The sequence below is a fragment of the Drosophila navojoa genome, chromosome X (assembly GCF_054131105.1).
Source record: "Drosophila navojoa isolate 15081-1374.11 chromosome X, UAZ_NAV_1.0, whole genome shotgun sequence".
In the NCBI taxonomy this organism is placed as follows: Eukaryota; Metazoa; Arthropoda; class Insecta; order Diptera; family Drosophilidae; genus Drosophila; species Drosophila navojoa.
In genome coordinates this window covers 19,356,753-19,373,747 of record NC_142895.1, presented here as the reverse complement: position 1 = coordinate 19,373,747, position 16,995 = coordinate 19,356,753, and the positions used below count along the sequence as shown (strand labels likewise).

At 44.4% G+C, this 16,995-nt stretch overlaps 1 protein-coding gene across 3 annotated transcripts in view; it reads left to right on the top strand.

Moving 5' to 3' along the window:
* Lim1 (LIM homeobox 1) overlaps positions 1 to 16,995 on the top strand; it is a 63,132-nt gene that overhangs the window by 13,886 nt on the left and 32,251 nt on the right. Inside the window, exons 2-3 of one of the 3 annotated variants that reach the window (XM_089263382.1) lie at positions 7,408 to 7,603; positions 9,423 to 9,649. In XM_089263382.1, the coding sequence (XP_089119508.1) occupies positions 7,408 to 7,603; positions 9,423 to 9,649 (423 nt within the window). Of the gene's footprint in view, positions 1 to 7,407; positions 7,604 to 9,422; positions 9,650 to 12,091; positions 12,198 to 16,995 lie in introns of those variants that run through there. The other 2 variants (XM_089263383.1, XM_089263384.1) reach the window with 2 other exon arrangements.

Below are 16,995 nucleotides of genomic sequence, written 5' to 3'. Positions count from 1 at the left end.
TCACTGGCCATGGATATGTTAATGGCCATGTTGACGAACTGATCGTGCAACAACAATAAGCCGCTTTTCACAAATCAAACAAAAACTCGAGCGCTGCATGCAACCTGCTGAGTCCCAAGGGGGAAGGGGACGGACAGCGGACAGACGACAGACGACGTTGGACATCAAGTGAGCTGGAAAGCAAAAAGTCTTCAATGCCAGGCAGCTAAAGCTTTGCACTGAGACCCTGTGTGTGCGCCAAGACGCCCTCCGCCCCCCACTGCCACTGCCACTACCATCTCACTCTTTTCACTCGCTTTGTCTTGTTTTTGCTCTGCTTTGCTGGCCTTTCCCCTGCTGCTCGGCTGTCTCGCATTCACATTTTGCAACGCAACATGAATTTTAATGCAGAGCAACAACAACAACAACAACAACAACAGCATACTTGTTTGTCTGTTGTAGGGAGCAAAGGGGGCCGCAGCTGGAGGATAGGCAATGACAGTCGGTCGGTCGGGCTTGGCCAGATATATAAGGCAGCTGATAAGCAAAGAGCGATAGCTGCAGATACTTTTATTTTATTTTACTTCATATATATATACATACTTTTGTTGCTGTTGTTGTTGTTGTTGCCTTGGCACAGGATTCATGGGGGTAGCTGACTGGCAGCCCCCACTGGTTCTGGTTCTGGTTTTGGTTTTGGTTTTGGAAATATAATGGCAAAGTAAACAGTTTCGCGATGGAGACGACGATGGCAATGGCCATTGCTTCTGGCTGCCGCCGCCTTCTTTCAGCTGGCTGAATGCTGGCGAGGAGGAGGAGCTGCTCCTTTGCTGCAGCGCAGCCAGCTCTCCACCTAGCCTCCTTCTGCACTCAGACAACAACAGCAGCAACAACAACAAAGCAGAGCCACTTTCATGTCGCCTTGTGCGCTTGTGTATCTAGCAGATACTTTATATGCATGAGTTACAGAAAAAGAGGCGTATTTTGTATCTTGTGTGCGCATAAAATAAAAACAGCAACACGAACAACAACAACAGGAGAGAGATTGTATGTAGCAAAATATAAATATAAAATTTACATGGCGAAAATGGCTGAGAGCTGGGCGTAAGAGAGTGCGAGTGAGAGAGAGAGATAGCGAGAGTTGGACGAACAAGTGGCTAAGAAAGAGATAAAAGATAACAAAAGAAAAACAATGCAGCAAAGAACAAAGTGATGCACATATACACATACATACATACATACATATATACATATACAACATTCAACTCGTTTTGATTGCCTTGCAATGACAACTACCCAAAATGTTATATCGATAAACGATTCTTAAAGCAAGCGAACTGCGAATATTTGGAGCAAACAAGCAAGCAAACAACAACTGCGACTGAATCTATTTTCATAGGCATCATGTAGATATAGTCGATAGCTATATGGCTGTAAGGAAATGTAGATAAATGTAAATCTAGTCAAGTAGAAACGTATATAGGGAAATGCCAGTCTAGCCATATCGATATATTTATATATATCGACATATACGTACATCAAGCTGCCCTATATAGAAGTTTAGCCATGAAGAAAGTTTTTATAAAACTATATTGTATTTTTATTGACTTTTAAATGCTAACCTAGAAATCGAACTATATATTGTATGTTTATATATCAATATACAATCTAAATAGATAAATCTAAATTCTATAAATAGAACTTTAATTATATGGCTGTGCTAGAAGCATCCACTTCTCGTGGAATGTATTCAAAGCATGTCTTGATAATTGATTCCTATGATATAGTTCCATATTTCCATATCAACGAATGGATCAATCAAGATGGCAAAGTTTTTTATGCCCTGGTATCTGGTTCTGGTTTGTGATTTGTATTCCAATGTAAATCAGCTGGAAGACAGCTAAAAGCACTTTAAGTGCTCTGAGAACAGCTCGACTACTGTTCCATAAATATTCAAAATATTTGCGATGGAATCGCAGCTAATTATGTAATTAAAATGTTAACAAGCCTAATGTGAGCGGCACAGCGAGAGAGAGAGAGAGAGAAAGAGAGAGAGAAAGAGAAAAAGAAAGAAAAGAAAAGGCCACAGAATTAGGTGTTAGATTCGTATAAATATTTCAAGCGAACCAAATCAACAACAACAACAACAACAACAACTTTGGCTTCTCAGACGATGACGAACTTTAGCCTTAGACGCGCGAAACGCAACATTAAATATACTTTATGGATTTTTTGTAGACATACATATATGTATGTGTACATATATTTAGTATATATAAATACCCCTTATAGGTGTGCTGGCGAGCTACTAATTTATTTAGGCCCTCGCAGCCCTGCTGAATGTAATCAAAATGTCAAATCAGGCGCAGCGAATCGCATTAAAAATAGCAGCTCAAGTAGCCAAGGCCCAAAAGAAATGAAAAGAGAGGAGCGAAAAACCGTCGGCACCGCATCACAAGATGCCTCGAACGGGGCGAAGGCGCAGTTCATGGAGAAAGGCAAATGCCAAGCAGGCATTCACTTGGATAGGTGACAACACCTCCAGAGACCCATAAAGAGGTTTACGCATGCCTTTGTGCGGCCAAGTAGTGTACATGCGTGCATATGCATATATATGTATATGAACATATGTATGTGGATATATATACTATGTAAGCCATATCATGTATAGCTTATCATGAAAGTTTTCAACTGGTTTGCTGGATTTATATGCTTGAAAAGCAAAGAATCTTGGAAAGCTTTAGCAAAAGACAAGACAAGAGAGAGGGAAAGGGAGGAAGTGTTAAAGAGAGGGCGAGCGACAAAGAGAGAGAGAGAGAGAGAGAGAGAAATAGACAGATAAAGAGAATCACAAATACAAAGAGAGCGACGGGGATAGCGTGAGACCAGGGAGATATAAACAGGGAGTGAAGAAGAAAGATAGACAGTAGAGAAAGAGAGGGTATAGAGAGAAAGAGAGAAGGAAAGAAAGCGACAGAAAAGAGAAGGAAATTTACATAAGATCTTAATGATGCCAAAGACATAAAGGCAAAAAGAAAATCAGAGAGAGAAAGGGACAACAGAAATAGGGATAGACAGATAAAGAGCGAAACATAGACAGAGAGAAAAGCAAAGAAAGAGACAGTGAGAGCAAGAGGAAGAGAGAACGAGAGATATAGAAAAGGAAGAGAGAAGGAAAGCCAGAGATAGAAACAGATATAAACGAATAGTGAGAGAGAGAGAGAGATATGCTGCGAGAGAGAGACGGACTATGATATAGCTGTCCGAGTGAGCAACTCTTCTATTCGATTCTCATGCTCATTAAAATATTCGTATTGCCCATCTCAAGATTCGTGCTGCTGAGACCTCATCAGCTATTCAGCATTTTATAGCTCGGCAATTTCTTTTCATGCGCCGCTTTTCTCCACTGCTTAAAGCCACCTTGGCTAAGCCGCTGGCCGTCTCTCCAGCTGCCAGTGCAGCTGCCGCTGCAGCTCTGGCTCGGTGTGTGCGCCTAGCATTTTGGGTGCCTCATTAGCATTCGCAAATAGCTAAAAGCCAAAATCTAAAAAAGGAAAGAGAGAACATCACTTGCCAGCGCAGAGCAAAAGCCGTTTGCAGTCTGCAGTTTGCAGTTTGGCCGTCTTGCGGCTGGCTGGCTGGCAAACGGTATTACGCATACGCCGCATATAACCACAAAATGCTACTGGTAGAGCGCGCCGCTGCTGTCAACCACCATATCTTTCACTTTTCTGCTTTGCTTTCATTTCTATGTATTTTTTTCTATTATTATTTTTTTCTCCTTTTTTTTCTGTGCGCTGCCTGCATTTCCATTTGGATTTTTGCATAAGATTTGCTATCGAAAAAGAGCAGAAGAAAAGTGAGCGAGAGGGAGCAAGAGGGAGCAAGAGGGAGCAAGAGGGAGCAAGAGGGAGCGAGCGGCCGAGTGGAAGAGGGAGAGAAAAAAAAAAATAATGATTGCGATTGAGCGACGGCTGCTGGTTTGGATTTTCTTTCTTGTGGCTTTAACATTTTAGTCACGTTTTATAAGGGGGCAAGGAGGCGCTGACCGTTGGGGACGCGGAGGGCTGGGCCGCGCTGGGTGGAGATTTATACAATAGGCGTAACCAACATGGCGCAGCAGGCAACCGCTGCAGCACAAGTGCTTTTTGGCCCGAGTTGCAACAAAAGCTGAAGCTGAAGCTGAAGCTGAAGCTGAGGCAGATTTTTTTGCGCTGATGTCGAATGAATTTTTCACAGTCCGCAGCCAAAGCAAAAAGTTGCTGCTGCTGATGCTGCTGCTGCTGTTGTAGTTGCTATTGTATACTTATATATTGTTTTGGTCAGGCAGCTGCTGTTGCTGCTGCTGCTGTTGTTGCTGCTGCTGCTGCTATCGTCCATCCATGCTGTGTTTTGGGGCTGGCCTTTTGGGTGTTGCCCAGTCCGACCCAGCGAGCCATGAAGAACCTGCTGCTGCTGCTGCTGCTGCTGCATTATAAATGCAGCTAGGTCTGTGCGGTTCTGGGAGTCGACTCGGCTGCCTGGACACACAATTATTGGCCTTTGTTGAGCGCGGAAAATGTTGTGCAAAATGCTTTGTACGTGCTTCGTTCTCCTTGCCAGCGGTCAATGGCTGCACAGTGGCCAAAAGAGATCCATGAACCTGCGATTGCGATTGCCACGCCGGAGGGGAGCTGCTGTTTGGGTGTTTGTCTGTCTGTGTGTGTGTGTGTGCGAGCGAGACACCAAATCATTTTGTTGACAGTGAATTTTGGACGCTCTTTCCGTTGCCTAGAGCTCACTTCGTGCCTCTGCGTGCCACACCGCCGCCGCGTCTCGTCCTGCCTCTGTCGCATCTGCAGTAGCGGCAATTTTTCCACATCGTTACATAAATTTCAGCGCAAAATAAATGGCCAACGGTAGCCAAAAGTGCACTCAACAATATTTAAATTGCGACACTTAAGCGGCAACAGCAGCAGCAGCAGCAGCGGCAGCAACGGCGGCGTCTGCAAACAACAATTTGTCGCGTTTTAAAAACGCGCCAGAAGCAACGAAGGCAGCGACAAAGGCGACAACCGACAACCGACAAACAACAAACAACAACCGGCAGCAAACAGAAGCTTATAGCGAATTGTTAATGCTCTGCCACAATACAAAGAGCAAGAGTTCCCATAAAGATCATTTCGAGTAGAGTCTAAGACATCATCTGGCATCTGCATCTTCTATATAGTCGGCTCTATAAATTCTCCATTCATCAACAAACGCTGCTCGATTCCCAGAACATTTCTTATCGGAACGTAAACTCTTTGAGCTCGTTAAGAGAATTCTTTTAGTTCTTTTCTTTTCTTTTTGGAACAGCTGCTGCTGTTTTATGAACGATTCGCAAAGTTTGCCAGCCAGTGTAAACGCCCCGAAATATGCGAATGCGAAGACAACAAATGCGGCTGCTCGCTGGGGCGAGTTGATGAAGATGATGATGTAGCGAAGCAACCGTTTAACCTGGGCCAAAACGTCTTACGAACTGCAGCAACTGTTGTCGCTGTCGCTGTCGCTGCTGCTGCTGCTGCTGCTGCTGCGGTCGAACTCTCTGTCTGTCCGGCCGTCCGTCTGTCTATAAACGTCTATAACCTTCATTAAAAATTGTCTGCAGCGGCATAAAATGATTGATAACATCCGTCAATTTTGACATATGCGAGGTCTGCTACACAGCACCAGCCCAGCCCCCTCGCACAGCCCCCCCTCCACGCTGCGGCCAAGTTGGAGTGACTGTGGCTGTCGCTGTCTCGGCTGGCTTCGGGTCTGTGGCTCTGGCTCGCCCGCTCTTTGCTTGCTGAATGAGTCAATTCGTCAATCAATCAGTGTGTCAGTCGCTCATTTATAATGCAGAGAGCGCTGGCTGTCAGTTTGTCAGCTTGTTCATTCCATCATTTGTCCAAGCATTCACTCACACACTCACTCACTCACTTACTCATCTATTCATTCATTCATTTTGGCTACTGACACTCGGGGCGTATGAGCAACGCGAAACTTGTCTTTAATAGAATTATTAATGCGCTCGCTTCGAGTTGCTTCTCACCAGGCTTAGCCAGGATGCGAGGCCATGCCCCTCTGCCTGAGCCAGCCTTTGCACTTGACTTGACTCATTCCGTTTGCCTGGGCATATAAAGTGCAAAACTTTTTGAATGAAAATAAATTTCGCACACACACACACACGCACACAAACAGACAGTCGGACGGTCTGACCGGTCTGTTACCTGAATATGGAGCTGCTGCTCCTGCTGCTGATGATGATGACCACGCCTCCGCCTATACATACATATATTAGCTGTGGTCCCGGCTTAAATATGCCCCGTGGGTGCAGCAAGCTCTTTCCTTTGCATTTTTTTGGCCAACGCAAAGCGGAGCTGCCTTTTGCCCATTGACTGATTGACCGAAGCGGCCAAAAGGAGCGAGAGAGAGAGGGGAACCTCTTGGTGAACTATGGTCTCTCCTCAGCTGGCGAGCTGGCGATTCAGCCCCCGGGCCGTGCTTGGCGTCTATCATTATACGGTTGCAGTTATCGGGGTGTGCGCCACGCCCAGCACAGCCAAGGCAGCCCCAACTGGCCGCAGGGTGAAATCGAGCCCCAGCTCCAGCTCCAGCTTAGCTTCTGCTCAAGTTTCAGCTTCAGCTTCAGCTTCAGCTTCAGCTGTCAGCCAGCAGCAAGCAGTCCCATTCACCATTCAAACTTATTCACTTGTGCGCAAATATGCCACTCAGTCGGACACTCGGTGTGAAAAAGGTGCAAATGAGTGGGCAGCCCTCGGGTGCTGCCACTGTGTGCGTTAGCCAAATTTGTCTAAGTTTTTTCTGGGATTGACCATAGCCACAGTCACGCCCCCTGCTCCTCTCACTCTCTCTCTCTATCTCTTTCTCTCTTCCTCTCTCCCTCTTTTGTGCATTTGTGAATTTGTGCATTTGTAAATTATATGTGTTGCGTGCACAGTGCACGTCAAATGTTTGCGCCCATACAAGCATTGCTCATTTGCTCACTCACCCACACGCACACACGCACACATGTGCAAGCTTAATGAGCGTCGTCGGTCGTCCGACTTCCTCCTCTACTTGAGGCACCTGCGAGGTGCTAATTTGCGCCTCAAAGGATTTTAACGCTCAACAGTCAAGAGTGAGAGCGTGAGTGAGAGAGAGAGAGAGAGAGAGCACATAATAACAAAGGTCAACAATAGCACTCGAGTTTCGTTTTTCACTCGAAGCTAATTTCGAGCAGGGAATGCCCGTAAACAGCTCCTGCAAAGGGCTCTGCTCAAATCTCCAAGTTTTCCTCTGTTCAAGTGCGAGAGAGAGAGGAAGTGCATATTCTCCCATTAAGAACTTTATTTACTTCTCTCATATTGATATGTTTATATAAAGACATGGACTATATTGTGATTCATTTGCTTTTGCTTTCAGGTCGCAGCGAGCCGCCGGTCGGCGTGGGCGATCCTTGTGCCGGTTGCAATAAGCCGATATTGGACAAATTTCTGCTGAATGTCCTGGAGCGAGCCTGGCACGCGTCCTGTGTGCGCTGCTGCGAGTGCCTGCAGCCCCTGACAGACAAATGCTTCAGCCGCGAGTCCAAGCTGTATTGCCGCAACGATTTCTTCAGGTGAGTGAGCTGGCGACGGCCATTTAAATCAAAGCTCGAACCAATCAATCAGCAAAGCAACCAGCCAGAGCAATCAGTCTGATGAATAAAAGTCAAGTGTTGAACGTTAGCTCGGCTCAGCAGCGCTTCGACCCTTTGCCTTTGGCTCAAGAGTCCTTTGTGCGCTTCCATTTGATTTCACTTTGCATAGAACATTTTCTAATTGAAAAAAAAAAAAAAATTAAATTAAAAAAAAAGAAAATAAATAAAAAACAAAAGAAGATGAGGAAGCAAAATGAAATGAGAAGCGAAATCAATTAACATGCAAAACACCTGCACAAATCAAATGAAATCAAATGCAGCTGCCAACTGCCAACTGCCAACTGCTAACAGCCAACTGCCAATTGCCAATTGCCAATTGCCAACTGGCAGCTGACAAAGGGCCTTGCACAATGGGCAATGGTTAGCTCCGGACACTCTCGACGCTCTGGACACTCCGGACACTGGCACAGCCAATCAACAACAATAATAGCCAAGACTCGTCGCCAGCTATCAGCAAACGCATTCACCATCCAGCTCCAGGGCATTTCATTTGCATCTTTTGTGACTTTGGCTGAAGCGCAAGAGTCGCTGGCAAACAGAAGCGAAGCTATTGAGCTTTAGAGCTAATAAATGTAGTGACTGAGCTTTAAGTTGAGGCCTGAGCGAGCATGGAAAAGGGGCGTAAGGGCAATTTCTCTATATATATAGGTCTGAGGGCTTGGCCTGTGCAGCGGGTAATCAATCAGTACAGTACAGTGTCAGCGATCAATCAGTCAACCATTCAGTTGCTTAGTCACTCAATTAGTCAATCAATCAATCAGTCAGTCAAGATATCAAACAGTGCTCTGCCAGTCAGAAGTCAGTTTAATCAGTTCAATCAATCAATCAATCGATAAGTCAATAGTTAAAATTCTGTGATTCAGTCAGCTTAATTAATCAATCAGTGATCAAAATCTATGGTTTAATTAGTTCAATCAATCAGTCAGTTTTTCAATAATTCAATTTTACAATTCAATCAGCTCAATCGCTCAATCAATCAGTAAATCAGTAATTCAAATCTATGATTCAGTTAGTTCAATCTATCAATCAGTAAGTAAATAATTCAATTCTACAACTCAATCTTTTCAATCCATCAATCAGTCAGCCATTAATACAAATCTGCGATTATTAGCCAATCAGTCAGTCATTCCATCAGTCAATCAGTTATTCAATTAGATATCATTATAAGCAATCTGTCAATCAGCCAGATTGCTAGTGATTCAGTCAGTAACAATCAATCAATCAATCAATCAATCAGTCCGTTAGCGAATCAGATAGTCCACTATTGAAGTCAATCAGATAATCCATTATTCAAGTCAATCAGTCAATAGCTCTTTCGATTAATCAGCAGTCAATCATTCAGTGATACGATCAACAGCTAGAGAGTCCATCATATCATAATTGAATAGATCAGTAACTCTAACAATCAAGCTGCATTGGAGTTGATGAATCAGTTAGTTAGAGTGTTTATAAGGCAATCAATCCATCAGTCAATCATTCAATAGCACTACTTAACACTCACTTGGTCAATCACACAATATGTCAGCTACTTCTTCAAAAGGCTTTTGCCTTAATCCAGAGTGTTCGACTTATCCAACTCCCAAGAACTTTCGCCTAGCTATAGATATCTGTGGCAACAGCTTAATCGTTCCCAGAAGTTCTGCTCAATATGTCAACAGTATTAAACATTCAACTAAACGCTCTAATCTCTTATCTTTCCCGCTTCTCCACTTCTCCGTTTCTCCGTTTCTCCGCCTAGACGTTACGGCACCAAGTGCAGCGGCTGCGGTCAAGGGATTGCGCCCTCGGACCTGGTGCGTAAGCCGAGGGATAAGGTGTTCCACTTGAACTGCTTCACATGCTGCATTTGCCGCAAGCAGCTGAGCACCGGCGAGCAGCTCTACGTGCTGGATGACAATAAGTTTATCTGCAAGGACGACTATCTGCTGGGCAAGGCGCCATCCTGCGGCCACAACTCGCTGAGCGGTAAGTGCGGCCCGGCCGAAAATCGTAAATCTCTTCCGCTCCATTCGCTGGGGGCTCATCTATGCTAATTGCGCCTGCCGGGCTGGCGAGCGGGACGAGGGGAGATGGGGCGCTCCATGTGCTCCATGGGCCGGCATCAAGTTTTGCCTATTGTTTTCTTTTTTTAAAGGGGCGTTCGCCACGCCTCTCTAATGATATCAGCTATAAATACAAAATTGCGCATACGACGCGTGGAACAAAACACATTGCCAAGCGAGGGGCGAGGGGCGAGGGGCGAGGGGCGAGAGGATAGCTGTTGACGCTTTGGGTACATTTAGGCGCAATTTGCAATAGTTGTTATTGTTGTTGCTGCCCTGGGCAAATATTTTAATTTTTAGCCAACGTCGCGTGGCGCTGCATTTGTTTGCACTAATTGTTTATAGTTTGATATAGAAATATTTGCCATTCAAATTATCGTGGGAATAACTTTAAGCTTGTTATTCTAATTCTTGATATTAGTGGCCGGCGTTGTTGTTGCTGCTGTTAATTCGCTCTGTTGGCATTGAATTAATTTGTATTTTTTGTTGCTGCTGTTTTTTTTTGTTGTTGTTTTTTTTTTTCAGTCACTCGGCAAACGTTTTAGCGTTTGCAGCTAAATGCTTGGCAAATATTTGCACAATACGCAAAGCGCATGCATAGAAATGCCAAGCAAACACACAAACAATCACACACACGCACACACACACACACACACACAGACACAGACAGTTGACTTCAAATTGACTCAAGTTCAACAAAATTCGTAAAGCGTCTTAAATTGCAATAATAAATTGTGTTTTATTGAAAGCATTTTGTTTGCATATGTGAATAGATTTTTCCTAAGCTCAAGCTGGCTAATGTGGCTCATATTATATATAAATAAACTATATATATATATCGATAGAAAATCCAATAGCTTTTCCGATTTACAGCAGCAAATTTCTCGTCTGCTAAGCAAACTCTTTACCTTTGCAATATATTTATTTGGCTTTACTTTGACTCGGCTGAGAACATTTTCAGCTTTGACCTTTGCGAGCGAAAACATTGGCTGTTTATCTTAGCGAAGGCTGACATAGTCCACAATAGTGAAAGAAAAACTACGATGCATCAACTTGCAGCTGGAAAATCTATTTTGATATCGTTGCAGGCCAACAAATTAATTCGCAATTCACTTGAGTCTGCAGCCGCTTTAATTGCCTGGCAATCGTTTTCACTTTTGCAGTTCGCTTTAAAGCCCAAAAAAGCAAAGTTGGCTAAGGCAGACGACGGCTCGCACGGCCCTGGCTGAGGCAGTCGGCTCGCTGCAGAGCCGTCTGTAGCTTAAAGGTTCTGCTTTAATGTTGTTGCTGCCGAGCGACATAATTATGGGGGCCAATTAAAGCTTTAAATGCTGAGCACACACACACGCACAGAGTGAGAGTGAGAGAAAGAGAGATGCAGTGTGTGGGAGGGAGAGAGAGCGAGCGAGTCGGTGACTGCTGTCACACGCAGCAACGCCTCGCATTCCCTTTTTGGCTGCCGCAGAATATTTTCATTTTCATCATCTTTGTTTTTCGTGTTGCTGCAATAATTTTAAATTTTACAGCAATTGCTGCTGCTGCTGCTGCTACTCCTGCTGCTCCTGTTGCTGTTGTTGTTGCTGTTGTTGTTGCTGGCAGTGGCTTTAGGGATATATTTTCGTAGCATACTTAGCGGCGTTAAATATTTCAACGCTGCCATTTTTGTTGGCGCTGCTCGCTGCGCGCTGCATGGGGAAAGCAGCGACGGCAACAGCGACGCCAGCGCCGGCCACAAAAGAGAGCAAGAGGATGAGAGAGAGAGAGAGAGACAGCCAGAAAGAGTGAGAGTGAGAGCAAGAGCGAGAGCGCGAGCTAGCTCTGTCAGCTTTCTCCTGGCAGCTGCGCACTCGCACGCATCGCAGGGGCGCTGCAGCCTGGCGTCTGCGCAGCGACGTCGCTGCCGACGCTGGCAGCGCTGGCTGAAATATTTGCCTTGCGCTCAGCCACAAAATGGCTGCGCTTTGCCTGTATTTTTATATTCGTTTTCGGTTGTTTTTTTTCCTTCTGTCTTCTGACTGAGAACTGCTGCCCCAATAAGTAGGCATGCTTTATGGTGCACACACACACACACACGCACACACATACGCACGCACACTTGCCAAGCAATTAAACAACATTAAGCAGCTGTGAGCGAGAATATTTTGGCTTGATTTTATTTCGAACATTTTTTGCGTTACGTTGGCCAAATTGTTGACAGCGTCAACGTCGCTGCAGCACACTTGCCTCTGTGTGTGTGCGTGTGTGTGTGTGTGTGCTCACGTGTGCGAGGGCTCTAGCGTCAGCGCTGACGTCAACGCTCACGACGACGCCAGCGCCGACGCCGGCGTCGACGTCCTGGCACCGAGCGTAGGTCATTAATGTTTTGATTTTAATTGCGTTAATTACGTGCAACGGATTTTTCACTTAGTGCTACGGAAAAGCGGCGCTAAATGCAACGCGAAAAACGCCGTCGGAAAGTGCGTAGACATAACGTAAATATACACGAAAAGAAACTAAGCCAATTGCGTATACGCCGCATTGCACCGCCGGCCAAATGGAACAACTATAGCGAATAATAATGCAAACGAGAACAACAAGAAATATTGATGGAATGCTAAATTGAAGCGTGAATTTATGGCTTGTCATATAAATTAGACTGTTTGCCGAGCGATAAACAGAGAAGGAAACTAAAGAAAGTGTGAAAAATTGAGTGCGAGTGAGAGAGGCAGAGAGAGTGAGCGGGAAAGAGGGAGAGAGCGAGAGAGAAATTCAAGTGCTGGGGAGCAAGTGATAAGCCGTAGAGATAAGAAATCAAACAGAAGTTAAATTCATGAATGATTTTTAATAGAGCTAAAAGTTAAAAAAAAGAGAGAGAGAGAGAGAGAGAGAGTGAGAGAGACAGAGTGAGTGAGAGAGAGACATAATGAGTTTGATAGAGCGAAAAAGACCTAAGGAGCGGGAGATAGAGCTACAGGCAGAGAGAAAAACAGAAAGAATGAGAAAGTGTGAGAGAGACAGAGAGACAGATAGAAAGAAAGAAAGAGAGAAAGAAGAAATATGATAAGGAATAAGAGGCCGAAAGAGGGGCAAAAAGCGACCGAGAGAGAGAGAGAGAGAGAGAGAGACTGAATTGAAAAGAAAGAGAGAGAGAGAGAGAGAGAGACTGAATTGAAAAGAAAGAGAGAGAGAGAGAGAGAGAGAGAGAGAGCTAGAGAGCAAACACAAATTGAAGAAAGAACGTTTAGTTTGCAAACGATTAGTATAAATAAAGCAAACACTCCAAGAGCCTTTCCATCTCGTATGTGCAGTTTTTCCAAGTCTCGGCTAACAAGCCCCGGCTCTAGCTGAATGCCTATGCATAATCACAAGAGTTCGCTTTGCCTCATGTCAGCCACGCAGCGAGTGTCAAGCTTAGCAGTCAGCAGCTTTTAGCCTAGAAATCTCGCCAATTGTCAGCCCAATATTTTCTCAACTTATTTTAATTATTATATATTTGGTTTATTTATTAAATAACTGCAAATACTTTTGCACATGCCGATGCATGTGGGCCACATGTCTGGCGCAGCTGGCCAACAAAAACAATAATATTTTCAGTCAGCAGTTTAACTGGCTGTTGTTGCCGTTGTTGCCGTTGCTGTTGGCTCTTTAAGGCCAAATCCTGGCCACATTAAAGAGTGCACAACGGCAATGGCAAAGTTCAGGCCGACCCTTTTGGCCAGCTTACAGTTTACAGCTTTCAGCTTCCAGCTTACCAACTTGGCCCAGAGGCTGTCGTAGCTGCCACTGACCATTGTTGTTGTTGTTGTTGTTGTGGTTGTTGTTGTTGTTGTGGCTGTTGCCTCATGGCCACATGAAAAATACCGCAGATTTACGGTTGTCGTTTGGCGGTGCACATAATATATAGTATGTGGCTTATGTGTGGTTCTGTGGCACTCACTCTCCCACTCTCTCGCTCTCTTTCTCTCTCTCTCTCTCTCTCTCTCTCTCTTGTGTTCTGGTTGTTGTTGCTGCCGGCTGCTGCTGCTGCTGCTGGTGCTGTTGTTGACCGTTCGGGGGGGGACTATTTTTATTTGCAGTTTCAGTTTTTGCAACTGTGGCAGCAACTGTTTGTTGTTGTTGCCGCTGCTGCTCGTTTCGGTCAGTTTGTTGTATTTTATGTGGCGGTTTTTTTTCGCCTCTTTTTTTGGTCATTGCCTCAAAAAAAAAAAAAAAAACACTTTATGGCCACCTTGCGTGTGCCCACCCTCCGGCCAGTGGCCTACAGTCATGTGTTGGCTACACACACACACACACACACACACACACACGTAAGCGAAGAAAAATAAGAAAAACCGTTAAAGTTTATTTGACATTTACTTGGGCTATTTTTTATTTTTATGACTCTTTGGGTTATTTTATACACACACACATACAGTTATATATTTATATATATGTGTGAGAGTCAAGAGCATCGCATGACCAAAAGCCGAAAGTCCAACTAAACCCATCTCAGCAGCCGCTGCGGCAGCTGTAACCTCTTTTCTCGCATATTTTCACATATTTTTCTGTTGGCTTTTTTTTTCTGCTTTTTTTCATTACGTTTCGGCATTTTTTGTTTTTGTTTTTTTGCCTTTTGGACAATAAATTTGCGGCTATTTTTCGCCCAAAATAAATAAAAATAAAATAAAATTTGATGCTGGCGAACGATGCTGTTGCGGCGATAAGTCCACAGTCCACAGTCCCCCAGTCCCCCCAGCCCCGCCGGCTGCCCACTGACCTGGCCTGCCCCGCTGTCATATCTAATGCCAGACGCATTCGTAAATCATTTGCTTAAACACGCGTTGCCAACTATTTTACATAAAAGGCGCTTTGATTTGTGAGCAACGCCAACCGGAAGTACTATATAGCCATTTTTTTGTTGCCTTCTTCTTCTTCGCTTTGTGTGAGTCGTAAATCAAGTGAATACTCGCAGGCAATGCGAATGAATCAAATGAATAATAGACCCGAATACGTCTTTGCGAGTGTGGCTGATGCACTTGTTAATGCTGTATGAATAGCGAATGTATTCGAATGTATTCATAGACTGTGCAGGTGAATAAATGTGGATGATTTCAGTGGAGCATTGTAAGATGAAGAAAATTATATGATATCTTAAGAGCTGTGGGTTATATGGTGTATAATGAATGCAATTTTATATAAATAAAGTATTCATTGAATATGTTTACTATATATACATTACTATACATACATAATAATTGAAATTCATAATAGACTGAAATTGATCTATGTGAGTGACATGGATTTACTTGTTATTTGTGGATGAATAGTGAATGTATTTGGATAGATTTATATAAAGATATATATACCATAGTAAATATGCACAGATTGTGGAGGTATAAATATGTGATTTACGATTAGGGTAGAGATGTGAATTAAAAAAATAAATAGTCTATAAATAATAAATAGTCTATATATGTATATATGTAGATGGTCTATATCGATAATATATATAAGGTATATGCAGAAAGTTCATATAACTACACATATATCTTTATAACTGTGAATGCATTCACAAATTAATTATTTAAAGTAGCATCCCTGGCATACGAATGAGATACTTTAGACACTCAACTGAAGTTTCCATCTTTTTTTTCTGTATGGTATACATCTTATCAATTCACATAGCTAACCAGCATTTCAGTATTTATGTAGTTAGTATTATGTAGTATTGTGCTTATTTAAATTGCATATTTGATTCATTTTCGTTTCCCATTCCCATTCCCACTCGCTCTCCTGTGCTCGCTGGGTGTTATCTGAAATCGGCTTTTGTTCAAGATCTGCCTCGACTGCACTCGCACTCGCACTCGCCCGGCTCATCCATCAATATTTGAATGAGTGGGCCCCGCCTGCTGGCCGGCAATTCGACACCTGTCCTCAGGTTACGGCCACTCATTTTATACGACTCGTGCGACACGACGACAGCTCGACTGGGCTGGGCTGGGCTGGGTTGGATTGGGTTGGGTTCGCTTGGCTTAGATTGGGTTAGGTTGAAGTTCAGTTCGGTTCGGTTCGGTTTGGATTAGTTTAGTGCTCTGTGTGTTATTGTTTATGGGAGTTTGGCAACGACTTGCGCTTAATGACAACTCGTAAGCATTCAAAGGGTCGCCACACATCGGCAACAATAACAACGACATTTAAGTGTCTAAGCATTGCGAGAGAGCCCCATCAAAGTGTTTGTTGATGATGTGCCAGGGCAAATTACGAGGCCATTGTCGAGCCCGTTGCCGAGGCGTTAAAACTAGAGCGACTTTTCGACCCAAACGGCCTGCCAGCCTGCCAGCCTGCCTAACTGTCTAACTGCCTGACTGACTGACTGACTGAACTTTACAGCCGACAGGCCCCATAGCCCGCTTTGGGCCCATCAACATTATAGTCAGATCTTATTATCTGTTTGTTTGCTGTTGCTGTTGCTGTTGCTGTTGCTGTTGATGCTGTCGCTGCTTGTCCCATAAATCTTCCATCAAAAATTGAGTGGCTATTAAACGAGAGGGGAGTGAGGGCTGCCGCGCTTAGTTAGTATATGAATTTGTTGCATTGTCTTTGGCTGGGCATTAAAATGAAACAGCCTCAGCTACAAGCCAAGAATTAAGCTTAAAGTTTCGTCGTTGAGCACATTTCTCTTCCTTTCATTTCTTTTCATTTCTTTTCTTGTTTCAAGCCAAGTTAAGGGACACGACTTGTGAGATTTACGAGCGTGCGAGGCGTGGAAACTGCCCAGGCCATCATTTTTCTTTACTTCTTCTTCTTCTTCTACTGCTGCTGCTGCTGCTGTTGGGTCTTCTGCCATGCTTGTCAGGCAACCCCGAAGGCTTTGGCCCCCAACCAAATCGAGGCCAGTCCAGCCCAACCCCCAGGCGCCAACGGGCAACGTGTAATCGTGTCATATTTCAAGCATGGGCAACCATTTTGAAAAGCCCAACAACAACAACAATGCCACACAGAGAAACCGAAAGAACAACACAAAAAAAAAATGGCACGAGACGCCAGAGGGCGCCACTGGTGCGTGGACTGTCGCTGAAAACATGGCGCTGCCAACGCCAACGCCAACGCCCCCTGCCCAGCCCAGCGCACACTACCGAAAGCAACAACAACAATGGGAGCAACCCTGAGGCTCTAGCGCAGAGATAAACGCAACGTCGACGCTGACGCTGACAGCGACTGCGACTGCGACAACAACAATAAAAAAAGGCGGGCCGGCGACTAAGGCCAGAGCGAGACAGCGTCAACAAACGCGCGAAATGCGCCAAAAAA